Genomic DNA, 22,706 nt, shown 5'->3' with positions numbered 1-22,706 from the left:
AGTATTTATTTCATTATTATTTTTTGGAAACACATTACACGTCTATGAGAGGGTAAATGTACACGTTTTCATTAAGTTCACGTGCGTGAACATTGGCTCGTCTACTTCCGCCACTTGGCCCCGCCCCCTTGACGCAACTTGGCTCGTCTACTTCCGCCACTTGGCCCCGCCCCCTTGACGTAACTTCCTGTAAACAAACCATCTCGACCTTCGCAAGAGCTTTGTGTAATTTGTCTTGGTCCCAACCACGTCGCTTGCCGCTTTTTCACTTCCGGGACGATGGCGCAGTCCGGGGTGGTCCTGGACAAGGACCAGTTCACCTGCTCGGTGTGTCTGGACGTCCTGCGGGAGCCTGTGACCATCCCGTGCGGCCACAGCTACTGCTCCGACTGCATCCGCACCTACTGGGACCAGGACGACAACCTCGGGGTGTTCATGTGCCCCCAGTGCCGAAAGACCTTCAACCCGAGGCCAGACCTCGCCCGCAACACCTTGCTAGCCGACGTGGTGGATCGATTCAAGCACAGCGGACTCCTGGAGGTCCCGGGGGACGGAGTGAGGCAACAACAACAACAACAAAGGCTGGCGCAGGCCGACGACGTGGAGTGTGACGTGTGCCCCGGGAGGAAGAACAAGGCGGTCAGCTCGTGCCTGGTGTGCCTGGCGTCGTACTGCGAACTGCACGTGCGGCCGCACCACGACTCGGCCGTGTTCAAGAAGCACAAGCTGGTGTCGGCCTCCAAGAGGCTCCAGGAGAGCGTGTGCCCGCGTCACGACAAGCTGCTGGAGGTCTACTGCCGCACGGACAAGCGGTGCATCTGCTCCATGTGTCTGACCGATGAACACAAGGGACACGACACAGTCATGGCGGAGGTGGAAACACAACTGCAGCAGGTATCTAACCACTTCTTTTTTTTTACAAGAGGACAATCATGGAAAATAGACTTTGCAATGGCGTAGGCAAACAGCGGGGGTTCTTGACTGTCTTCCCACCCATCAAGCGTGAAATTAAACAAGCAAGAGGTGGCAAAAGTGCTCACACTCTACTTAAGTAGAAGTACTGAGAGAAAAAAAACTGAGGTCAAAAAACTGATTAAAATTCAAAGGTTTTGTGAGAACCCCGCAAGTGGTCAAGACAGACACAGCCGCCGGTGAGCTTTCCATCGTTTTATTGAACAAGCGATGAGAAAACGCGTAACTAGCACATTCGTACTCGATCTGCCGATGACCACAGCTCACGCGAGTCAAGGATAAAAAATTAGGCGGTTAACAGTCAGCCAACTATATGCTCTCATTCGCTGACGCCCACGTCACTCACCAGACCAAGCTCCGCCTTTTAAATGCCATACACACTCAAAGTCACAGATACTAATTGAGGGGATAATCAATGCAATACTGGATTAAAAAACATTCGATAGCTGAAGCTTTGTGATGCTCCATTGGAATAAAATCATGTCTTCCTTATACATCATAAAGTACAACTGGATGCAAAATGTGCCATTTTTTTGGAATAATTTTTCTGGTCCACAGAGACAGCTCGCTGAGATGAAGCTGAGCTCTCAGCAAAGCATCAAGCAGCGAGAGAAGGAAACTCAGGAGCTGAGACAAGCCATCTTCTCGATCAATGTAAGTCACAGATGCTCTGGCCTTTTCTTGGCAAATGTCACAAATCCCACCACACCTCCTCCTCCACCCCGTAGCGGTCAGCTCGGCTGGCGGCGGAGACGAGCGAAAGCGTCTTCACCGACCTTCTCCGCTGCGTGGAGCTAAAGCGTTTCGAGGTGCGCGAGCTGATCAAGGCCCAGCAGAAGTTGGTGGAGAGTCAGGGCGAGCAGCTGCTGGAGAGGATCCACAAGGAGATCGCCGAGCAGAAGAAGCGGGAGGCCGAGCTGGACCGGCTGGCCTTCGCCGACGACCACCTGCACTTCCTCCGGGTGAGAGTGCCGAGCCGCAGAGGATTTTCTCAAATTGAGGCAGAGGCGCTACCGTATGAATCACAGTTGCAAAGAAACTCCATAATTTGTGGTTCTACTTCGATTTCTTCCAACTGTTTGCCGTAATACCGCAATTTTCGTTAAAAATGACACCCAACCTTGTCAACACTGGTCAAATAATATTTTTCATGATGGCAGAGGTTCTACAATTGGAGGCGGCCACCTCCAAATTAGATATTTAGCGAAACGAAAACCGATTTTTCTTGTTCTTTGTGCTGTATTCCAACTTGAGTCTTCTGTCGTGACAGAGTTGCCAGGCGCTGGACACCCTTCCGCCAGTGTCGTCGACTCTGCCCGCTGTCACCGTGGAGCCCGGCTTGACATTTGACTCCGCGACGAAAGCCGTGTGCGATTTTAAAGCGCTGCTGCAAGAGGTCTGCCAGGGAGGATTCGTCAGCATCTATGAGAAAGGTGCACTTTTTTTTTTTTTTTTTTTTTTAACATTTTCAGTAAACGATAGAATGTTTCATGGATGGTTAAATGGTTTACACATTATAAAGTGTATGGATGGACAGATTGATTGATGGAAGGGGAGACTACATGGGTTGTTGGATAGATAAATAGAACGGATAATGGGCAGATAGGTAGATGGATGTAAATACAATGGATATATAAAGTCTACACACACCTTTTCAAATGGCAGATTTTTGGGGGGAATGTAAAAAAAAAAGGTGAGACCAAGACAAATAATTATTTAAAAAATTCCACCATTAATATGTGACATATAACCTGTACAACTACAACCCCAATTCCAATGAAGTTGGGACGTCGTGTTAAACACAAATAAAAACAGAATACAATGATTTGTAAATCATGTTCCACCTATATTTAATTGAATACACTACAAAGACAAGATATTTAATGTTCAAACTGATAAACGTGTGTAAAGTGCGCATACTAGACTGGCCTGCCTCCAGTCCAGACCTGTCTCCCATTGAAAATGTGTGGCGCATTATGAAGCGTCAAATACGACAACGGAGACCCCGGACTGTTGAACGGCTGAAGCTGTACATCAAGCAAGAATGGGAAAGAATTCCACCTCCAAAGCTTCAACAATGAGTGTCCTCAGTTCCCAAACGTTTATTGACTGCTGTTAAAAGAAAAGGTGATGTAACACCGTGGTAAACATGACCCTGTCCCAGCTTTTTTGGAACGTGTTGCAGACATAAAATTCCAAGTTAATGATTATTTGCTAAAAACAATAAAGTTTATCAGTTTGAACATTAAATATCTTGTCTTTGTAGTGTATTCAATTGAATATAGGTTGAACCTGATTTGCAAATCATTGTATTCGGTTGTATAGCGGTTGGTGATACATTTGTATTTTATTATTTTTATTTTTTTATTTTTTTTATCTGCACCGTTGACAACTTCCAGGAATGCAAACGTGTACCACACTGACATGTAATATATTCAGGGCTATGATGGACTTGTGTCGCTTTGTGTTCCATCAGTGAGAGAAGTGGTGATCGTTGCTCCCCCCGACTCGCCCGTCCACACCGACGTGACCGACCTCCAGCCTGCTGTACAAATGGAGGAGACAGGTGAGTCGACAAGACCGCAAAGTGTTTCCCAACCTTCATTGAGCCAAGGCACTTCACATTTGAAAAACGTCACGGCACACCGCCGAACAAAAATGTCAAGTGATGATGATCTCGTCTCAGTTGACTCACAAATTGAAGTAGTGTGAAATTATGGCCTGTTAAGTTGAACACAAAAATATGATTATTGTCTTAATGGCAGCAGGTGGATACCCAGGTTAAGTGTACCGATGCCATCTAGTGGAAGAGCATTTGAATTGTTGTCTTGCTCCAGCTCACAGGCAACTCGAACGAGGATTATCGGGATGGAAAATGGTTGGATGGGAAGTTCCTCTGTGGTTACGTTTGTTTTTAGTGGGTAAATTCTATGTAACACTACAATTGGGTTTTGGCATTGAAAAGAAAATTTGCCATAGTAGAAAAATATAAAGTATATCCAGCCATACATTTTCCCCACCTCTTCTCCTCACTCGGGTCGCGGGCATGCCGGAGCCCATCCCAGCTGATTGTGGGCGAGAGGCGGGGTACACCCTGAACTGGTCGCCAGCCAATCGCAGGGCACATATAAACAAACTACCAATCGCACTCACATTCACACATTATTTTATATGTCACTGTTTTACAATTTCAACTTCCTGGTTTTCACGTTCAAGTTTCTTTTTTTCCACATTTAATGGTAAACGCAGTCATTAACATATTCTGGCAATTAAAATAGATGTTAAAGCCATATAAACGTCCCCTTTTTGATCATCTCATGTGAATAAACATCACATTAGTGTGCTTGTCGCTTTGAGCACAAACGGAAAACACCTTACTCAGCTTGCTTGTTGACTGCCACAGTTTGCCGAGTCAGCATTAATGCATTGACCATCTAACGCATGCGCTGGCCCCCTCCCCTCTATCTGTGTGTGTGTGTGTGTGTTTGTGAGAGAAGGGATCCTGTCAGTCGGCCTGGACCAAAGCCCCGTGAGCCCCCTCAACCCTTTCTTGAGCCCAGGACCTTTTGTGCCCACGTTTGCCTTTTCGCCTTTTGGTTGGTAACTGCTGCACTGTCGAGATTTGACCTTAAGTTAAATAAATGTCTATTTGAAAAAAAATAAGGATCCAATTTCAAAATTTGTTAAAAAAAGAAAGGAGAAAAACAATTTCTATATTTGTAACTATATGTACACTAGACGCGTATTTTAACAAATGGATATAGAAGTGTACCATGTATTTTTTAGGTGAAAAGAAATGTTTTTTTTCTTTTCTTTTTATAATTCTTTCCCAGCACACTGCCACATTGGGAAAATACTTATTTATAGAAATGTATTCAAATTTTATTTTTACTTATTCATATTAAGATGCCATTATAATTGTTTATTATAGATATATGTATTATACTATTTTTATAATTACAAATTTACCAGCTTTTCAGACATTTTTTGGGTGCAAAATAGGATATTTTGTATATATTTGATGTATTACTTATTTGTAATTTCAGCACTTTATCCAAAAGTATTTAGCACAACCCTGTGTAGATTGTATAGTTGTGACCAGTGAAATGATTTCATTTAGTCAATGTTTTATTCAGAAAGTCAATTTGACTAACTGCTAGAACAATTAGCTAAATGAAGCATATTAAGAGGGATGAGTTCAGAGTTAAGTACGCATTTTGTGTATGAGTATGTCTCGTCATCTCTAACAAAAGTGTTTTATTATTATTATTATTATTATTTTTGTTTTGCAGGCGCCAGAGTGTCATCAGGCTCCAGACAGAGACACCTTCAACGCCGCAGTCACCCCAGAAAGAAATAGGACTGGACATTAATTCACGCATTATTCATTTCACATGCAAAACCTTGAACATCCAGCTGCAGTATTCTTCCCTCTTAACACACCTCTCAACTATACTTTTATTTTTTTCTGGATTACAAACCTGGGAACTATTTACTTTTTTGCCACGACCTTCTCTCACACATTCACACAACCGCGTACAAACCCTGTTAAAGTTTGAATAACGATACTTTTATTTGACTTCTTCAGTTTTCATTACTGGACTGAAATGAGTATAATAGTGAAAGCAGAACTGACTTGGAACTCAGTTCGGTTGTACTTTTTACAAAAATATGATTTTTATGTTTCCTTTTTAATTAAGCTTATTCATACACATGTAATATATTATTTTGGTTTGTGTCATACCACCATTAAAAAAGAGATTTGTGAATATTGTTTGCTGTGTCAACAAACACACGTAAAGATATAATGTGCTAATATTTACCATCATTATCGTTTTCTATCTCGATCGTGTCAATACACTGATATCAAATATGAATACTGTCTAATGCTGAGGTAAATGTAGATATAGGTCTGTGATGGCAAAACAATTATGTAGCTCCATAGTAATATATTGGTTATTACATAATCACTGTATTGAGTGCCAAAATATTGCAGTATCTCATTAAATTGTGCCTGTTGACCTAATAAAGTGGGCCTCGGGTTTACAATCTAGCGATTTCAAAGAAGAAATGAAATGATTAATTTTGCAATACATTGGTATCACAACACGGAAAAAAATATCATGATAGCCAAGTATTTGATAACCACCAGAAACATAATTCTGCATTTACAATATACGTCGGCTCGACTGTGTCAGCATCAATATTTGATATCAACGTAACAATACAGTATTCTGAGATAATGCACGCAGAGAAGGGAAGACGGGGAATGAAGTCTGCAAAAATATGCTTTTGTCTCATTATATTCTATAGTAACTGGTGAAATGCTGATTTCATGTTTCACAATATTAATATAATACAGTTGAAAGTAGGGGTGTAAGGTTCACAAAAATCTCAGTTCGGTACGTAACTCGGTTTTGGGGGTCATGATTCGGTTCACATTAGGTTCAGCATGAGAACACAATGCAAAACCAAAACTGCTTACCTTTAGTGTCAATAGGGACAGATTTATCCCTCCGTTTTATCCTCTCGCGCTTGTCCTCATTAGGTTTGCAGCTAACACTTTCTCTCGGCTCGGGTGAATTGCGAAACAAACTGGGACAGCGCACCCGTAGGAACTTGAAAAGTCACCAAAGATGACACATCATCAACCCATTGTTTTGCTAGTTATTGTGGCATACACAGCAACCCCGCTAGCCTGTTTTCTGGGTTTGGTCAAGTGACGTTCTGCATATTGCGGGTTAGGGAAATTTTCAAAGCCTGACGTGTAATTACTAAATTAAATATACAGGACATAATAATACGTGTCATTACAGTGTTTACGGGTGTCCAGTTGTGTCGTTGATATGGCCCAATATCAGCCGTCTCTTTAGGCTCCCTACTAGCCACCAGCCATTAAAAGCTACTAAGGGGCCCAAAAAGGGGTATTTTCGACATGTTGTCATAGCAGTGCCACAGGTTTTGTCCTTGGACACTCATGACATAATGCTACGCCCGAGTAGTACTCTAAACACTATTTTTAATTTGACTGATGAGTGAGGTATATACAGCAGTCCACTAGGTATATAAAATTCAAAACACGGCCGTTTTGCCCAATATCAACATGGCGGTTCCAAGTTCCAACGACGCGCTTTTCTGACGTCACGTCTTCCCGCCTACAGCAGGTGCAATCTTTATCAACACACCTGTAAGCCACGCCCACTCTCCCACTTTCGTCTCTCACGGGAGCAAAATGGCGGCGACTACTTCCACTATTTCCATCGAACAGGACCAGTTCAGCTGCTCGGTGTGTCTGGAGGTTCTGCGGGACCCGGTGACCATCCCGTGCGGCCACAGCTACTGCTTGGGCTGCATCGAGGACTACTGGAGCAGAGGCAATCCGCAGAAGGCCCAGTACAGCTGCCCGCAGTGCCGCCAGGAGTTCAAGCCGAGACCGCTGCTCAATCGCAACACGGTCCTGGGCGAGCTGGTGGAGAAGTTCATCCGGAGCGGAGTCCGAGAGCAGCCGGCCGAGGAGCGGCTCCGTGGGCGGGGACACGGCAGGGTAGTGGCTCCGAAGGTAGCGACACAACGACCTTGTTAAAAAAAAATAAAAACACGATAAAGTTACACAAAATGAGGCAGGTTAATAAGAGATTGAATGTCACATGGTAAAGAATCACTGTTTTAGCAGTTTTGTACCGCGCTTTGCATAAAACTCAAAGACGCTTTACAGACAAAAATAAACAGGTGCAATGGATGCTTGGTAAACTGTGGTTAAATGCTAATTGAAAGCGGTACGTTATTGACGTACGTTGTTTAAAATCATAAACCACATTTTGTGTTCGGACATTCACTTTATTTAATGACAAAACAAACTCATCCTAGGTAATCTGCTGTTACTGTCAAACTGCATTTCTTCAATGACTGACTCTACAGAAAAGACTTGAAAACAGATTGTATTAAGATTTACAAAGGGTTTGTAATCATGGGGGGTATTTGTCTTTGAAAAGCAGCACCAACTAGTCATAAAAAAATAAAATTGAATTATTAACTTAAATAAATACATAAATAAAAAACAGCAGCAATGTAATATGGCTTTTTTTCATGTCAAAATGTGTCTTGAATTCTTTGTAAATATCTGGAAAGAAGCCATTTTGTCTGCCATTAGTATTTAGCTTTAGCCATTTCATCCACCAAACATTTTTAATAACGCCGACACCCATCCATCCATCCATTTTCCGAGCCGCTTCTCCTCACTCGGGTCGCGTGCGTGCTGGAGCCTATCCCAGCTGTCATCGGGCAGGAGGCGGGGTACACCCTGAACTGGTTGCCAGCCAATCGCAGGGCACATAGAAACAAACAACCATTCGCACTCACAGTCATGCCTACGGGCAATTTAGAGTCACCAATTTATGTTTTCGGGATGTGGGAGGAAACCGGAGTGCCCGGAGAAAACCCACGCAGGCACGGGGAGAACATGCAAACTCTACACAGGCGGGGACGGGGATTGAACCCCGCACCTCAGAACTGTGAGGCTGACGCTCTAACCAGTCGGCCACCGTGCCGCCTAACGCCGACACAAATAGCTAAAATGTGCAAATTATGGATGCCGCCCTAAGAGATTATAATTGTTAAAAAATGTACGTCAAACTATGATCCCAAAAGACTGAAATATCCTTTCAAACTCATCTTACAACATTACTGTTAAACATATGGCTATTTATGATTTGATTTAGAAAAAAAATGATTTCCCCCCCCCCCCAAAAAAATAGAAAACAAAAGTTGGTAAAGTACAATTGAAACTGAGCGCACATATTGTATATTTTTTTTGTGTGTATTTTTATTATCACAGACCAGTGACGTTGGAGAGACGCTGTGTCCACAACACCAAAAGCCGGTGAAGAGATACTGCCGCACTGACCATCAGCTCTTGTGCTTGCGCTGCATCAACGGCCACAAGGACCACGACGTCGTGCGGCCTGGGAACGAACGAGCGGCGCAACAGGTTTCCTTTTTGTTTGTTTTAAAGATTCACTCCAGTCTGTCAAGATGATCCATTGAACTTATTTACAATCAAAGTGATATTGACCACTAATGTAATCGAAAATGTCAATACATGGCATATAGACCAGGGGGGGAAAAAAACAAATATTAGACCACCCACACTGAAGAAATCACCTTTTCATCGCTTCTTGACCTGATGATGTATTCCAACAAAGTTTGAGGAAATGTGGCATGGAGGATAGATTTGACTTTCGGAAGAGGCCCACGATCTTCACTCTAATTCACGACAAAGTCCTTTGTTTCACGCGCCTTGTCAATACCGACTCCCAACTGAGTCCAATCAAGCCAATGGGATTAAGGAACAAAAACTGGAACTTAAAACCCCATAAAAATGAAACGTCCTGCAGACGCCTTTCAGATGTTTGCCCTTCCGAGGGGCCGAAAGCGTTCCTGTCTCATCTGGAACCATCTTTCTGTTGCACATGGGAGGTTTCCCCCAGGAAAGATCGACACTGGTGAGTTTACTTACAGAGGCCCAAGGGATTAAAAACTGTGTGTGTGTGTGTGTGTGTGTGTGTGATTTCATGTTTTTGCAGAAAAAACTCCAAGAAGCGTCTTTGAAGTGTGCGCAGAATCTTAACGAAGTGGAGAAGGAGCTTCGCTATGTGGTCCGATACATCAAAGTGAGTGTGTGTCCATGTTTTTACATCTAATTTGTTGGAAAACGCAAACATAAAAAAAAAAAAAAACATATAGTTACAGAAATGTTACAGAAACGAAAAAGTACCGTCTGCTTTGCCCCGAATGCAAAATTGCCACTGATTGTTGACACTGTATTTTACTAAGTAACATTTCAACTTTAAAGTGTAAAAATAATTTAACCACGCGGCACTGTCACCTAGTGGCCTTTTAAGTCTGTGTCTACACATTAGCATGAGCGTGCTTGGTAAAATGCATACGCAATTGAATTCATAACATTTCTCATATTATCCTGACTGAGCCTTGTAACCCCGTCGTATGTCGCAGTGAGAACCATCTCCTGTTCAACGAGTTGTAATCGCCCCCCCCCCCCCCCCCCCCCCCGGTTCTCAGCACGCCACCGAGGCGGCGGAGGAGGAGAGCGACCGGGTGTTCTCCAAGCTGCTCCGCGCCATCGAGAAGCAGCGGTGCGACGTGAAGGAGGCGATCCGAGGGCGCGAGCGGGCGGCCCTGGCGCAGACCCAGCAGCTGCAGGAGAAGCTCGACCGAGAGACGGCGGAAGTCCGGAGGAGCGAGGCCGAGCTGGAGAAGCTCTGCCGCAGCGACGACCATCTCCACTTTCTTCAGGTACGTGGTGACAGATGGACTCCACAAGTTTACCGGTTGTTAGGTAGGGCTGGCGATGAATCAGTTTTAGTGATTCAAGTCTGCAGTTCAAAGCGCATCCTTGCTTATGTGCACTGCTTACAGTAACAACGAGGCTGCGAACTAAAAGGACCTACTTTATACAAGAAGAGTTAGTGTTGCCAACATTGAGATTGGTTCACTATATTTGGCGACCTTTTGGACTACTCTAGTGAATATTTTTCAAAAAGCAACGAGGAACTTTAGGTATTGCTAAAAAACAGACATGAATGGAATCTAAGTCTGCAACTAAGTTATTTTAAAAATCGATTAATCAATCAATTATTTTTTAAATTAATCGGATTAAAAACAGTTTAAATTTCCCTCCCTTTATTCAAAAACAGCACATTTCAAATTGGCAGTTCACAAAAGGTTGCTGCATGAAAATCCCAGAGCTCTTAAAGTAACAAATTATGAATACACAAAACAAAAAATTTATTTGTTGACTGATTAGTATGCAGGGCGGTCATACAACAACTTCCTCAAAAAAGGGGGGGGGGGGGGGGATTCCACATCCAGGCACTCAGTGAGATAGAAAATGTAAAATGCCTTTTTTAAAATTTTAAAATTTGTATTTTTTTAAAGGGCTGCGACACTTTCTTGCTCTTAGATATGGACCAGCCGAGCCATGCTGTTTGACTCAAATTGGGTTACTGAACTTTTCAAATGTTCACAATTTTCATGTATTATGAATCGTGTTGCTGAAAGGGAGATTTATTTATTTTTTTCCCCCAGGGGAAACCACTTATTTTCACATTGTGTAAAGAAAAAAAATGTAAATGTAAATGTTGATCCAATTTAATGCTGCGGCTAAACTGTTTCAAAGCTTGTTTGGTAACAAGGGGGGAAAAAAGCAAATCCGAGGAGCGAAAAACAAAAAGGTCATTGCATTTTCTATAAGGGGGGAAAAAAGAAACGATTTTTGCAAGAAGAAAAAAAAATCAGATTTTTATTGTATCGCCCAGCCCTGATCCCGGTTGATTTAAAAAAAAAAAAAAAAAAAAAAAAAAAAAAAAAAAAAATCCTTTTTACTTCCAGAAGTGCAGATCCCTTCATTTCCCATCTAAGCCGGTGCAGATTCCCGACACGGACACGCTCCCGTACTTGATGTACAAAAGAATGCGAGAAGGCCTGGCGGAGCTGAAGGTAGATCTGGACGAAAACCTCCAGAGAGAATTCAACAGAGTCTCCGATAAAGGCAACTAACACAAGTTAACACATTAACACTAAATTCACGGTAATACGGAGTGAATGACATTTACATCTGTTCGTTTGCAGTGATTTCACTGAAGGAAACCAGCATTGCAAATGAAAAGACTAAAGGTATGCAAATAAGGTTGCCATCAAAGCGACAAGATGGGATTGGATTCAGGAAGCAAGAATCCTGTTGACGTTTTTAAGGATTCATGACAAATACCAAGCATTGCTCTGAAAGAACATTTACGAAAATCTGTCAATAAATTGGCACAAAAACAGTATTTGATTTTTATTTTTCATCATGGAAACAGAAGTAACAGCATGGTGAAATAGTGGTTGGTTCTGGGTCCGAATCTTGGCTCAGGCTCTTCTTTGCGCAGTTGGCATAATTATTCTTGCTTTGCTTTGATTTTTCTCCTCCCACATTCTAAAAACATGCGTGTTCGGTTCATTGAAGACTCTAAGGGCCTCTTTGGATTCTCTTTTTTTTTTTTTTTTTTTTTTGCTTCGGAATATTCCTTCCTGGCCGAGCGAGATGAGCCCAGAAGTACTTGGAGAATCGGTCGTTTTGAATTCAAAAAATGTTGATGGGTAATTGTCTTTTTTCCTGTTCTCCTTCTAGTTACAATCGATGCTCACATACTATACGACTCTGAACCAAAGACAAGAGAGGAATTTTTACACTGTGAGTACAATTTAGCCTTTAAACGCTATCGCCAGCATGTGAAACTGAATTGCTATGTGCAGATTACCAAAACATGACGCTGGACCCCAACACGGCCAACCCTTACCTGAGTTTGTCCGAAGGCCACCGGGCGGCGACCACGCGCTCCGATGCCCAGCCGTACCCGGATCACCCGGAGCGCTTCAGCAACTGGGCGCAGGTACTGTGTCGCGCCGGCATGGCGGGTCGCTGCTACTGGGAGGTGGCGTGGGCCGGCAAGGGCGGGGCGTCCGTCGGCGTGTGCTACCGCAGCATGAGCAGGCGCGGCGGAGGCGGCGACAGCAAGCTCGGCCACAACGCCAAGTCTTGGAGCCTGGACTGCTCCAACGCCACGTGCACCTTCCGCCACGACAAGCAGAGCGCCAGCGTGGCTGCGCTCTGCGGCAATAGGATAGGAGTCTATCTGGACTTCCGGGCCGGGATTTTGTCCTTCTACAATGTTTCGGACCGCATGTTCCTACTTTACAGCGTCCACGCCACTTTCAGCCAGCCTGTGTACCCGGGATTTTGGGTGGGATTGGGGTCTACTCTGAAGCTGTGCTCCCTGTAATTGTGAGGTCTCGTTGCATCAAAGACAAAAGATGGATGAAAAATAATTTACATTTTTGCAAAAAATAAAAATAAATTGTGCAAAACGTAAATTTTTTACTAAAAATGCATGCATTAATCTCCGATAGGTCTACTGACATCCAGATGAAAATCTTTGGAAAGAATATTTTTGATTCATCTTGAATTGGAGTTCATTGTGCATGTTTATAAGAAGGAGCCAAAGCGGAAGTTGAGTTTTTACATTTTAATGAACCATCAAACAGCAGCACTTTGTTCAGATCTTATTGAAGGCAGCCACGTCGACACTCTGGACCTGCAAGAGCGAGACCAAAAACGAAAACTGCACCTCAAAGCTATCAAATCCAAGATAAAGTTGTATATTTTGTTGACTCACAAAGTCCTCAAACTTGGTGAGCTCCTCCTCCAAGATGTCAGTGCCCACTTTGTCATCCTCCACCACGCAGTTGATCTGCAGCTTCTTGATGCCGTAGCCCACCGGGACCAGCTTGGACGCTCCCCACAGGAGGCCGTCCATCTGCACCGAGCGCACGCAGTCCTCCAGTTTGGTCATGTCCGTCTCGTCGTCCCACTGGGAGGATGCAAAGACAAAAAAAAAAACACTTATGTAAGTTGGCACCTTGACGTACGAGCAGTCTTTTTTTTTTTTTGCGCTAAATAACCATTGGTTCTAAGAAAATGAATACTGGGAAAGTGGGCAGATAGCCAATGGTTCTTAAATGTTTTATTTAAATAAAGGCCAGTTGTGCTTGGTTCAAGGTGTTTTTTTTAGCCAATCCAATTTGAAGCTCATAGTAAAAAAACATTTATCCAAACTGACTTAAAAGACTACTAGCTTCATGCTAATACATCATGGAAAAGGCCATAGACAGGCCAATGTAACTAGCATAACTATCACAGTAGTTAAAAATACTTTTCAATAACTGATATTTGAACAAACTGCAGCAACAAATTCTGCATCTTAGTTACGACAGTGGTTACGTTTCATGATCAAATCTGTGTATGATGATATACTGCCCCCTGGTGGCCACAGTACAAACACCAGGAGCAGCACAATATCGATTGAATTCAAGCAAAAAAAGTTCTGTACATTCCATTTCTGTTATTACTGTATGTTTTGTTGGCTGTTTGCGGGCCTGGGACGGATTGCTGACATTTTCTATTCGTTTCAGTGGAGAAAGGTAATTCATGATACGAGTTATTTGAGTCACGAGCGCAGTCACGGAATGAACTGCGACTTACGGGTTTGACGTCCAACAAAATGGACGACTTGGCGATCAGGGTGGGCTTTGTGGCTTTCTTGGCGGCGTACGCTTTCACGCGCTCTTGCTTAAGACGGGCCGCCTCGTCGTCGTCGTCGTCGCTGCCGAACAAGTCCACGTCGTCGTCGTCGTCGTCGTCCCCATTTTCCTCCGCCTGTTTGGCAGGAGCAGCTTGGACGGGAGCGGCCTAACGAAGGAGAAGAGATTAAGAGACGGAGAGAAACACCCAGCAGGTAAGATGACGTCGTCGTCATTGTCTTCTACCTTGACTGCGGGGGGCACGGGGTTCTTCTCCAGCTGGGCCACTCTGGACTCAAGCTTCTGCAGGGCGGCCCTCATATCGCCCACCACTGGCAAAACAAGACTGCAGTTAGCGTCCAGTCAAGCTATAGAAAACTTGAATGTGCCCACCTTTGTGCAAAGTTTGGTTCTCCACCTCCAGGCTCTTCATGCGGGCATTCAGCTCCTGCTCTCCTGAATGTGAGGAAGACTGCGGCGTGGGGACGCAACGAGCAGATATTTAATGAACGCAAGCACGTAATGATTCACACTATAATTAGAGATTGAATTTCATTTGAACATGCATGCCAATATGAATTAATTACAATTTCACAAGGGTAATGGTTTGAGAACTGAAACATTGGTTGCAAAGGTTTCCATGAGAAATTCAGCGAAACAACTCCGAGTAATTGACCCCCCCGCCCGGAAAATAAAAAAATTTAAACGACTAATGGCTTCTCAATGCCATAAGGCGGCGGCAAGACTACTTTTGGCTAAATGATGCTCACCTCACTTTAACAACCTTAGCACCAAGATGCCACCAGATGGGCTGATCACAAAACAAGCAAATAGGTGAGTTTCAGCAAATCAGATCGATGCCAAAAAATAAAAATTAAAAATCCAGTTATTCCAATTATATTCTCATGGAAAATTCTGAATTAGAATATTGCTGCATTTATTTATTTTCTACCTTGCTCACCATGAACACCCCCCCCCCCCCCCAAAAAAAAAAGAATTCCTTCTCCTTTTGCATCATCTTCACCCCATTCAATTTCACATCATCATGCAAGTGAATATGAATTAAATACAATTTCACAGATCTGAACATGGGTTACGAAACGGCAAAGTTTAAGAAGTCAGAAGTTTCTAATTGCAATTCTGATCATTCTCATGGACATTTTTAAATGAGAATATTACTGCAATTCTATACTTTAGTCTCAACGGTGGGCAAAAATGATTTTTTTAAAAAGACATTCATTTCCTTATTAATTTATTGTAATTCAAGAGACATGTATTTAATGTAAACGTAATTAAATTAAAATTTAATCTGTGGGATACATAGTAGTCAATTAAATAACTGCTAGTTTTTTCATGGTTTAAAAACTTGAACCATGGTTGTGGACCACAAGACGACACCTGGATTTTGCTTGTGTTCTAATACACGCGGATGAAACTGAATAATGTGGTTTGGAAATCTGAAATAATATAAATCAAAATTGATGCAATTTTTCGCCCATGTTTAGATCACGAGTACTGTTATGAACAAAATGACCAGTGTTCTGCACACACAAAAATGCAATTATGTTAAGGATGGAGTATTTAACATCAAATTAACATTTTATGATTGCGATTATGGACATGATGATTAAAAAAAAAAAAAATGATCCACCACAATTAAGACACTCCGCATGCGTTGACGACATGTTGGTGAGTCCACACAAGCGTCAAACGTTCCGGGGCGGCCATGCGGCGGTCGCACACTCAGGACTTACGTTTCGGTGCTGGCGCTTGTGCGGGCGCCCTTTGGCCTGCTGGTGCGCGCCACTTTTCACCTGCGGCGTTTGAAAGCGCAGGCGACGGGAGGATGAAGAGAAGGTTACGTTAAAACAAGACCCCAAAAAAAAAAAAAAAAAAAAAAAACAACAAGCAGCCCTCGCTTGAGTCACATTAGATTGATCTTCCTACTTTGGATATTCAAAGGAATGGCAACCAGCAGAGATTGGACCTCTCCCAAGGCCTAATTTACCTCAAGTGGCATAATCATTGCGAGTGCACTCAAAATTCTGATTCACCATACGAGTTCCCTCGATGAAAAAAAAGTTAAAACACACATGGGCCTGTTTTACTGCCGCTTCTCCTCTCCCCCCCTCGGAGAGGCTATTGCTATATGGATTATGCACCGACCAACCAAGACTAGATCTTCCCTTCATCGCTTTAAATGGACTCTTATGCAGTCATAATTAACATTGTCCAGCATCATACTATGTAATAAATGTCGCCCTCTCGACAGCCATCGCAGCCTGGTCACCCTGAAAGGGGCATCCCTCCATCTGTAGTCCCTTCTCAAGGTTTCTTCTTTTCTCCCCAAATGGAGATTCGATTTTTTTCCCTTGCCCGATTGGGGTGTTTAGATGAGGGGAGGTTGTCAGTCTTTGTCAATTGTGATCCCGTGAATCCCTTTGATACTCATTTGTGATTAAGGGCTATACAAATTAACTTGAGTTAGTTGCACTGTAGTATCCCGCTAACTAACCGACAAGGCCACTAAAATCAATACAGAACGTCACGGCTTGCACTTAGCGTCGGTCAGTTGGGATTTGCCCTTATCTAACTGGACTTTATATTAAGCTGATAGAGTCTGTCTGCGTGAGCACACACAATATATAAAAAAAAACTAAATTAAAAAAAAAAAAAAACGCCATGATGAGGACCTGCACACCTGGCGGTGCAACTGACGCTTTTCTCACCGTTAATCGCATAGCTTCTGTTACGCCTAAGGAAACGAAGGCGAGATACTGTGGTCTGTATTTCGCGGCATGGCAGCAGTGGATCCTACAAGAGGCAGGACAGCTGCCAAACCGCCTGACCTCGCTAAGGCTGCTAAATTGAGCACACACGCACACAGCTGCTTGAAGCGATGATATAACCGTGGCTTAAACCAACAGAGGCCAACGAATGATAGGGCAGGGGACCTTTTGGGGGGTGGGGGGGGGCGGTGGGGTTGCAGGTTTTACGACAAAAGATCCCAAATCTACCACAGTGGGTGCCAAGACGTAGCTTAAATTTGGTAAAAATGGGACAAAAATATCTAGGGCGAGCTGTCTGAGGGAGAAAAGGCCGAAATGACCCGTCTTGACTTTTTTTGTAGGCCGACTCATGACAGACATGCCTACCAAATGTTCGAACGACCCGCAAACGCTCCTAACAGACAGGAAAACAGTTCCTCTTCCCTGCAATCGATAAATATGTAAATGTTTTTTTTTTTTTTTTTCAACCCCCCCGAAAAGAGAACGAGGGAGCCACCTGTTGCTGCTTCGGGACGGGTCCATTGGCAGCCTCGTAGAACTTCCTCTCCGCCTCATCGAAGCGGTGCTTGTCGAACCAGACCTTCTCGGCAGCGAGGCACTGAAGTCCACTCATGTTGGCACTGAGGACGAAACAAACTACAATGTACACCTCTAATTTGCACCGATGGAAACAACTAGGCAACGTGCTGTGCTGAGCTATTAACACATTACTACCTTGACACACACACACACACACACGCACACACAGAATTAGATCCAGTACAAGAAAAGCTGTCTTTTTAAAACAAAAAAAGCAGCTGTAAACAACTTCAAATGCTGCTCCTATGCAGCCATTATACAGGATCGGTGCGTAAAAAGTTACGCTACCCGGTGGTGGATATTTAAGAAAGAAATTCAATTTACGATCCTATGTTTATTATTGTGGACGACATTTGTGTGCTGCATCAGTTTCTGTTTTCACCCTTTTTTTGCTAGACAACCAAAATATTAGAAACGCCTCATTATGATGGAGTGCACTACCTGCAACCACAATAATAAACACGTTCTTAAATGGTACTTCTTCCTAATTGGCCAAATCTATGACCGCTTGTTGCCAAAATAAATAAAATCACGACCAAGTCGCGCCGCAGTCAAATGGGTTTCTATTGCCTTTTACACCGATTTCCCACAAAATGGCCGCTTATGTATTGGTGAAATTGACGCTTTTGGCAACCAAATTGAAGGAAGGAATACCATTTATGACCACTTGCTTGTTATTGTGGTTGAAGATTGTGCACTGCATCATACAGACGTTCATTCAATACTTTGACAATACTTTTGCTCGACATTAAAATATTACAAACCCCTCAGCATGATTCCGAGCACAAACTGCATCCACAATAACAAACGTAGCCAAATACTATTTTTTTCCCCAGCAGAACGTCAAATACATTCTCCTCTTAAAGGCAGACTCTTTTGTGAAAGCTCTTATTTTGATCGCATTGCATTATGCAGATATTCTTAAGGAATTCACCGGTGAGTGTGTGGCGCACACACAAAAATCTGAAAAATGAAAACGGCAAATTCTCTTGAAGGAACAAATTAGAAGTCGCATGCCGCACTGAAACAAACGGCCTGCTTGTGTCAAATCAACACATTCCTGGTGCAGCGAGGCAGGCTTGTCTGCTCAGCGGGATCACCACACAAAAGTCAGCCACATTGAACCATTCAACTCCCTCTGTTCAGCTTTGACACATAGTGTAGATAAAAACAAATGACAACACGGAGGCAGACAAATAGTAGTACGCGTCACGTCGCCGCCATTCCTGGTGTGTGATACTTGTCCCGTCCCGACCTGTCGTCGCTCTCAGAGAGGCCCTTCCTCCGAAACTTGGGCTCCCTGGCGCCTCTGGCTCCCTTCTCCGTCTCGGACGAGGTGCGGTAGCGCCCCCTGCTGTAGCGCCGGTGGGGAGTGCCGGACGACTTGACCGTGGGGATCTGGGCGGAGTCCTGCTGGGGGCGCTTGGCCCAGTGGCCCCTGGGGCTCCTCGGGGAGGACGAATGCGGCTTGAAGATCTTGGCGTGGACGCCGGGGCTTCTTCCGTAGGAGCCGCCGGCCTCCGCCGAGGAGCCCAAGTACTCCTCCTCGGGCCCCGAAGTCTGGTTCTCCGACTGGGACAAGCGGGCGTGGCGCCGCATCTTCCCGAACTGGAGGTTGTCTCCGCTGATGATGCTCCTTTCCGGAGTGGCGGCGGGCTTAGGGGCCCCTCCCTGCTCAGACTTCGACTGATCCATCCCGCTTAGGGGGAAAGAAAAAAGCTTCTTCTCACAGAGAAGAGACGCGACAAGCGGCAGCTAGCTTTAATTTCACACAACAGCTTTCAGGGCGTCCTCACACGAGGGCATTCAAACCGTTGCGGACTGGGCTGAGATTCCTGTACACCGCTGCGCTGGCACTAATTTTTGAAACATTCTCACGTCAGCCTGTTAAGTGGCGTCATCGCTTCGACCTTTTTACCCTAATGTGCCGTTCCGCTTAGTTTCATTGTGCAGGATGCCAGTTATTAATAACTAATGAGAGGCAACCACATCAATCAGGATATTTACATTGCGCGCAATGTGGACTTTATTTATTTAGTTTTTACTTGTTTTGCCCCACTGGATTATTTCTAGTAGTATATTTCTATTGCATACGGTGGTGGTAATAACAGGCCAGAGGAGCTGTCCCAAAGTTAAATCGAGTGGGCGTGGAAAAGCAATCAGCGAATCAAAATGTTTGGACTCGAATCAGAACGAATCTTAGAATATCATACTACTTTATTCCGATGACAATTTGTCACCTGTGTTTACGGCCGACGGCGTTTTGACTTCTAGCGCAATAGTTTCTGGGAATGTGCGCAATTGGCCTCAGCGGGGACGGCGATGAAGTCTACAGCCCTCCACCGAGACGATGACCTCCGCGTAATTAGGCGTCCGATATCCTAGCCCGAGCGCCACAACCAGAGCTGGAAAGGAGCCATCGCTAGACCGCAGCAGAATGAATGGGGGCAAAGTTGAGCAGGATCCAAAAAAAGCGTGGCAGATGACAAGAGCCGAGCCGGCTAACGAGCAAGCTAGCAACCGTTCCCAGACGGCGAGGATTTATTTACATCACCGAAAGGTGCAAAACCAACCCAGGTTCTACTTTTGGCCACGCTACAGCGAGGGATGCAGGTTAAAGTAAGCCGATATAAACTCGAGGAAAGAAAAACTTTTCCGGAGTGAGACTGCAGCTAAAACGTGACAGCGTACTCTTTCCGGTTCAATATATATTTGACAAATAATCAAATTGGATTTTTCATTTGTTGGACGTCTATTTCGGAATAGTACAAAGAGTAACGATTCGATTGGGATTCGCTAGTCATTGGTGACTGTCAACACAAACATCGGGATTTAGAGGGGGTGTTCGAGCCCCAATTTCTAGTCAGTATTTTGATTTGCCTCGTGCAAAGTGCCAGGTATCATAAACAGGAAAGTAATGACCAATTACAGTCAAGGAAGTGTCCCGATGGACTGTACATCACAGCACTCGCACAAGCCAAACGTGACTTAGTCCCAAGTGGGCTCAAGCATGGTTAAAATGACCTCGTGCAAGTACGCCCTTAAAGTGGTTTTGACATGCTCTTGAAGGGTGATGATTGATCAAAAAGCTTCATTGAACCCTCCGCCCCCAAAATTTGCTCATTTTAATTTCAGGAAGGACAACAAGAATACTAGTCTTAATAGTCAAAATGTCTGCCTTAGCGTGGCCGCCAAATAAAGCTAATGGCTCGATCTCACGTTACACTTTTAAACTTGAATGGATTGTCGTCGTTTCCTCAACGCCACACGATTCGAAATGACAGTGGAAGCTCCAAATTCCAACGCCCTTAAAGTTGCGCACAAACTTAAAGAGGTTGTACAGTGGCCGTGTAACTTCTAAAGGCTGGACGACACAAGCGTTTAGCATGACTGTCAAGTCACATTTGCATAATTCCCCACGGACTTCGTTGGACTTTAAGAGGTTTCACTGCCATTTGTTTTCAATGATTCCAGGAGAAAGCGCTTCGATACAAATCATAAACCACACCAGCAGTGTTCAATTAAGAGAGATAAAAGCACAAAAGACAGGATTCCATTGCGTTGAATTCAGAATGCTCCCGCTAATTAAAACAAAGCAAAAGCTAACTTTGCGTCCCACAAGCAGGTAAACATCAATTACAAAACAAAATAAAAAAATCTCCCCGTACATTACCTACAATCATACAACGTTCGCTGTTAGTGCATCTTTAAAAGGAGACATTATGGAACATTTACTTTTTAACAGCTATATCAATATAGGATATGATAAAATAAGTATATAAAATCGGCCCACTACTTTTGAAAAGGTCTCTGTGAGTGTCGTTTTGCACATCCGCCTCACTGTTATGCTGTACAGGGCTTAATTTGCATCGCCCCCCCCCCCCCCCCTCCACACAACGTTTCCACGCACTTGACATGATCTGCTAGGTAAGCAGAGCTGCACTGCGTTTTTCTTAGATGCACAGATTAGAGTTACCTCCAGACAATCGGCACATACTTCGTTGACCGGTGAAGGTGTCGACGTGGGCGGAAATTTGCGTTTTGGTGATTGTGTCCGTATGCCAAACATGAACCGCTAATCCCAGAAATGTAAAATATTTTTTTTTGTCTTTATGGGTGCTCGCTTGAAAGTGGAATGCACTGTTGTCAGGACTCCACCCGCGGTGGTCACAGTAACGAAAGACAGACCCACCGTTTGTTGGCCCAGCAGTACAGGGGCAGGGTACACAGACGCTCACTTGCATGAGACCCTAACAACTGGCTAATTTCAGCGACAATGAAAAGAGTGTGCAATGTGTACTATAATTCTTGATCCTCAGGGTAGTTCTACAAAAGCAGATTATTGATGTGGGATCTATATTAAATTGTGGGGAGAAAAATGTATAATGTCTCGTTTTAAGGTTGCCACTAAGAAAGTAACAGGAATGCATTAAAACAAGTCTTTTTTTTTTTTTAAAAGATTATTCAGCTTCACATCCAATTATTTTACATTATTGTGTCTTTCATCATAGAAACGAACAGCTTCCCGATGTATCCACAAGCAGTTCTACCAGTTGATGCTTTTCATGCGAGTCAGTTGACAGATTGGAATTAATTGAACAGGCAGGACATTTATTAGACCACGATTTCAAACAAAACATGATGTCTAACACTCACCTTTGGCAGCTGACAACATAGGACATAAAAACAAACAATATTTAACTTTTAAACCAATTTTATATGACCAAATTACACCCGTTATTATCAAAAGTCCAAGCGTGTCAATCAATGTGATACAGGCTCCATTATCGGTCTTAATGATCTCTATTAAGTATCATAATAAAGTATAAATAAAGTGGGGGGAAAAAACAAAGTATAAAGACACTACAAACATTTGCAGACATTAATCGTCGTTTTTTGTGCACAAATTAGCGCTATCGACTCGCAATCTCGATGTTGTCCGACACATGACAACTCCGTGCAAGTTTTTGACAGCTGCGAACTTGCACGTGGCGCTCAAACGAGTCCAAATGTCGCACAGTCGCTGTTATTCCGTACGCGTTTGTTTGAGGTTTCAGGGCGATCGCGGTGCGACCTGTCAACACTTACCCGTTTATTTGATTCGACGTTATAAAGCTCCGGAACCGTACCTTCGCGTGCTGTCTCGGTTGTTATCCGACAGGAAAAGGGCTGCCGTCAAACGGACGACTTTATTCGTCGAACGCGGAGGGGGTGGCCACTTCCCCACTA

At 43.8% G+C, this 22,706-nt stretch overlaps 3 protein-coding genes and 1 long non-coding RNA gene across 8 annotated transcripts; 2 read left to right on the top strand and 2 right to left on the bottom strand.

Moving 5' to 3' along the window:
* The first annotated feature begins 149 nt into the window (after positions 1-149).
* On the top strand, positions 150-5,741 carry LOC133489025 (E3 ubiquitin/ISG15 ligase TRIM25-like). Of its 3 annotated transcripts, none has more exons than XM_061797648.1 (7): positions 150-894; positions 1,531-1,626; positions 1,701-1,934; positions 2,243-2,405; positions 3,449-3,538; positions 4,470-4,572; positions 5,265-5,741. In XM_061797648.1, exons 1-7 carry the CDS (start codon positions 280-282, stop codon positions 5,533-5,535), a joined length of 1,572 nt encoding a protein of 523 aa, XP_061653632.1. In that variant the 5' UTR covers positions 150-279; the 3' UTR covers positions 5,536-5,741. The 3 variants fall into 3 exon arrangements, with proteins under 3 accessions (XP_061653632.1, XP_061653635.1, XP_061653634.1); XM_061797650.1 differs by having other exon boundaries at positions 151-894; positions 4,470-4,568; positions 5,265-5,479; XM_061797651.1 differs by lacking the exon at positions 4,470-4,572 and having other exon boundaries at positions 5,265-5,479.
* LOC133489036 (uncharacterized) lies at positions 1,153-7,318 on the bottom strand. Its single transcript, XR_009791793.1, has 2 exons — positions 7,158-7,318; positions 1,153-3,517 (listed from the first exon to the last, which is right to left on the bottom strand). It is a non-coding gene; the product is annotated as an uncharacterized LOC133489036 (long non-coding RNA).
* Positions 7,161-13,581, top strand: LOC133489024 (tripartite motif-containing protein 16-like protein). Its single transcript, XM_061797647.1, has 8 exons — positions 7,161-7,531; positions 8,807-8,959; positions 9,555-9,641; positions 10,051-10,284; positions 11,380-11,539; positions 11,620-11,664; positions 12,161-12,223; positions 12,286-13,581. Exons 1-8 carry the CDS (start codon positions 7,205-7,207, stop codon positions 12,810-12,812), a joined length of 1,596 nt encoding a protein of 531 aa, XP_061653631.1. The 5' UTR covers positions 7,161-7,204; the 3' UTR covers positions 12,813-13,581.
* LOC133489028 (elongation factor 1-delta-like) lies at positions 13,041-22,605 on the bottom strand. Of its 3 annotated transcripts, none has more exons than XM_061797660.1 (9): positions 22,566-22,605; positions 18,733-19,176; positions 17,395-17,518; positions 15,864-15,923; positions 14,503-14,581; positions 14,356-14,441; positions 14,072-14,278; positions 13,206-13,400; positions 13,041-13,124 (listed from the first exon to the last, which is right to left on the bottom strand). In XM_061797660.1, the coding sequence occupies exons 2-9, from the start codon at positions 19,170-19,172 to the stop codon at positions 13,086-13,088; spliced, it is 1,230 nt and encodes a 409-aa protein (XP_061653644.1). In that variant the 5' UTR covers positions 19,173-19,176; positions 22,566-22,605; the 3' UTR covers positions 13,041-13,085. The 3 variants fall into 3 exon arrangements, with proteins under 3 accessions (XP_061653644.1, XP_061653642.1, XP_061653645.1); XM_061797658.1 differs by lacking the exon at positions 22,566-22,605 and adding an exon at positions 21,967-21,998; XM_061797661.1 differs by lacking the exons at positions 15,864-15,923; positions 22,566-22,605 and adding an exon at positions 21,967-21,998.
* Between the last annotated feature and the right edge of the window lie 101 nt (positions 22,606-22,706).

Source organism: Phyllopteryx taeniolatus, chromosome 14 (assembly GCF_024500385.1).
Source record: "Phyllopteryx taeniolatus isolate TA_2022b chromosome 14, UOR_Ptae_1.2, whole genome shotgun sequence".
NCBI classification, from domain to species: Eukaryota; Metazoa; Chordata; class Actinopteri; order Syngnathiformes; family Syngnathidae; genus Phyllopteryx; species Phyllopteryx taeniolatus.
Note: the sequence above shows the minus strand (reverse complement) of the source record. Positions and strands in the feature narration are given on the sequence as shown.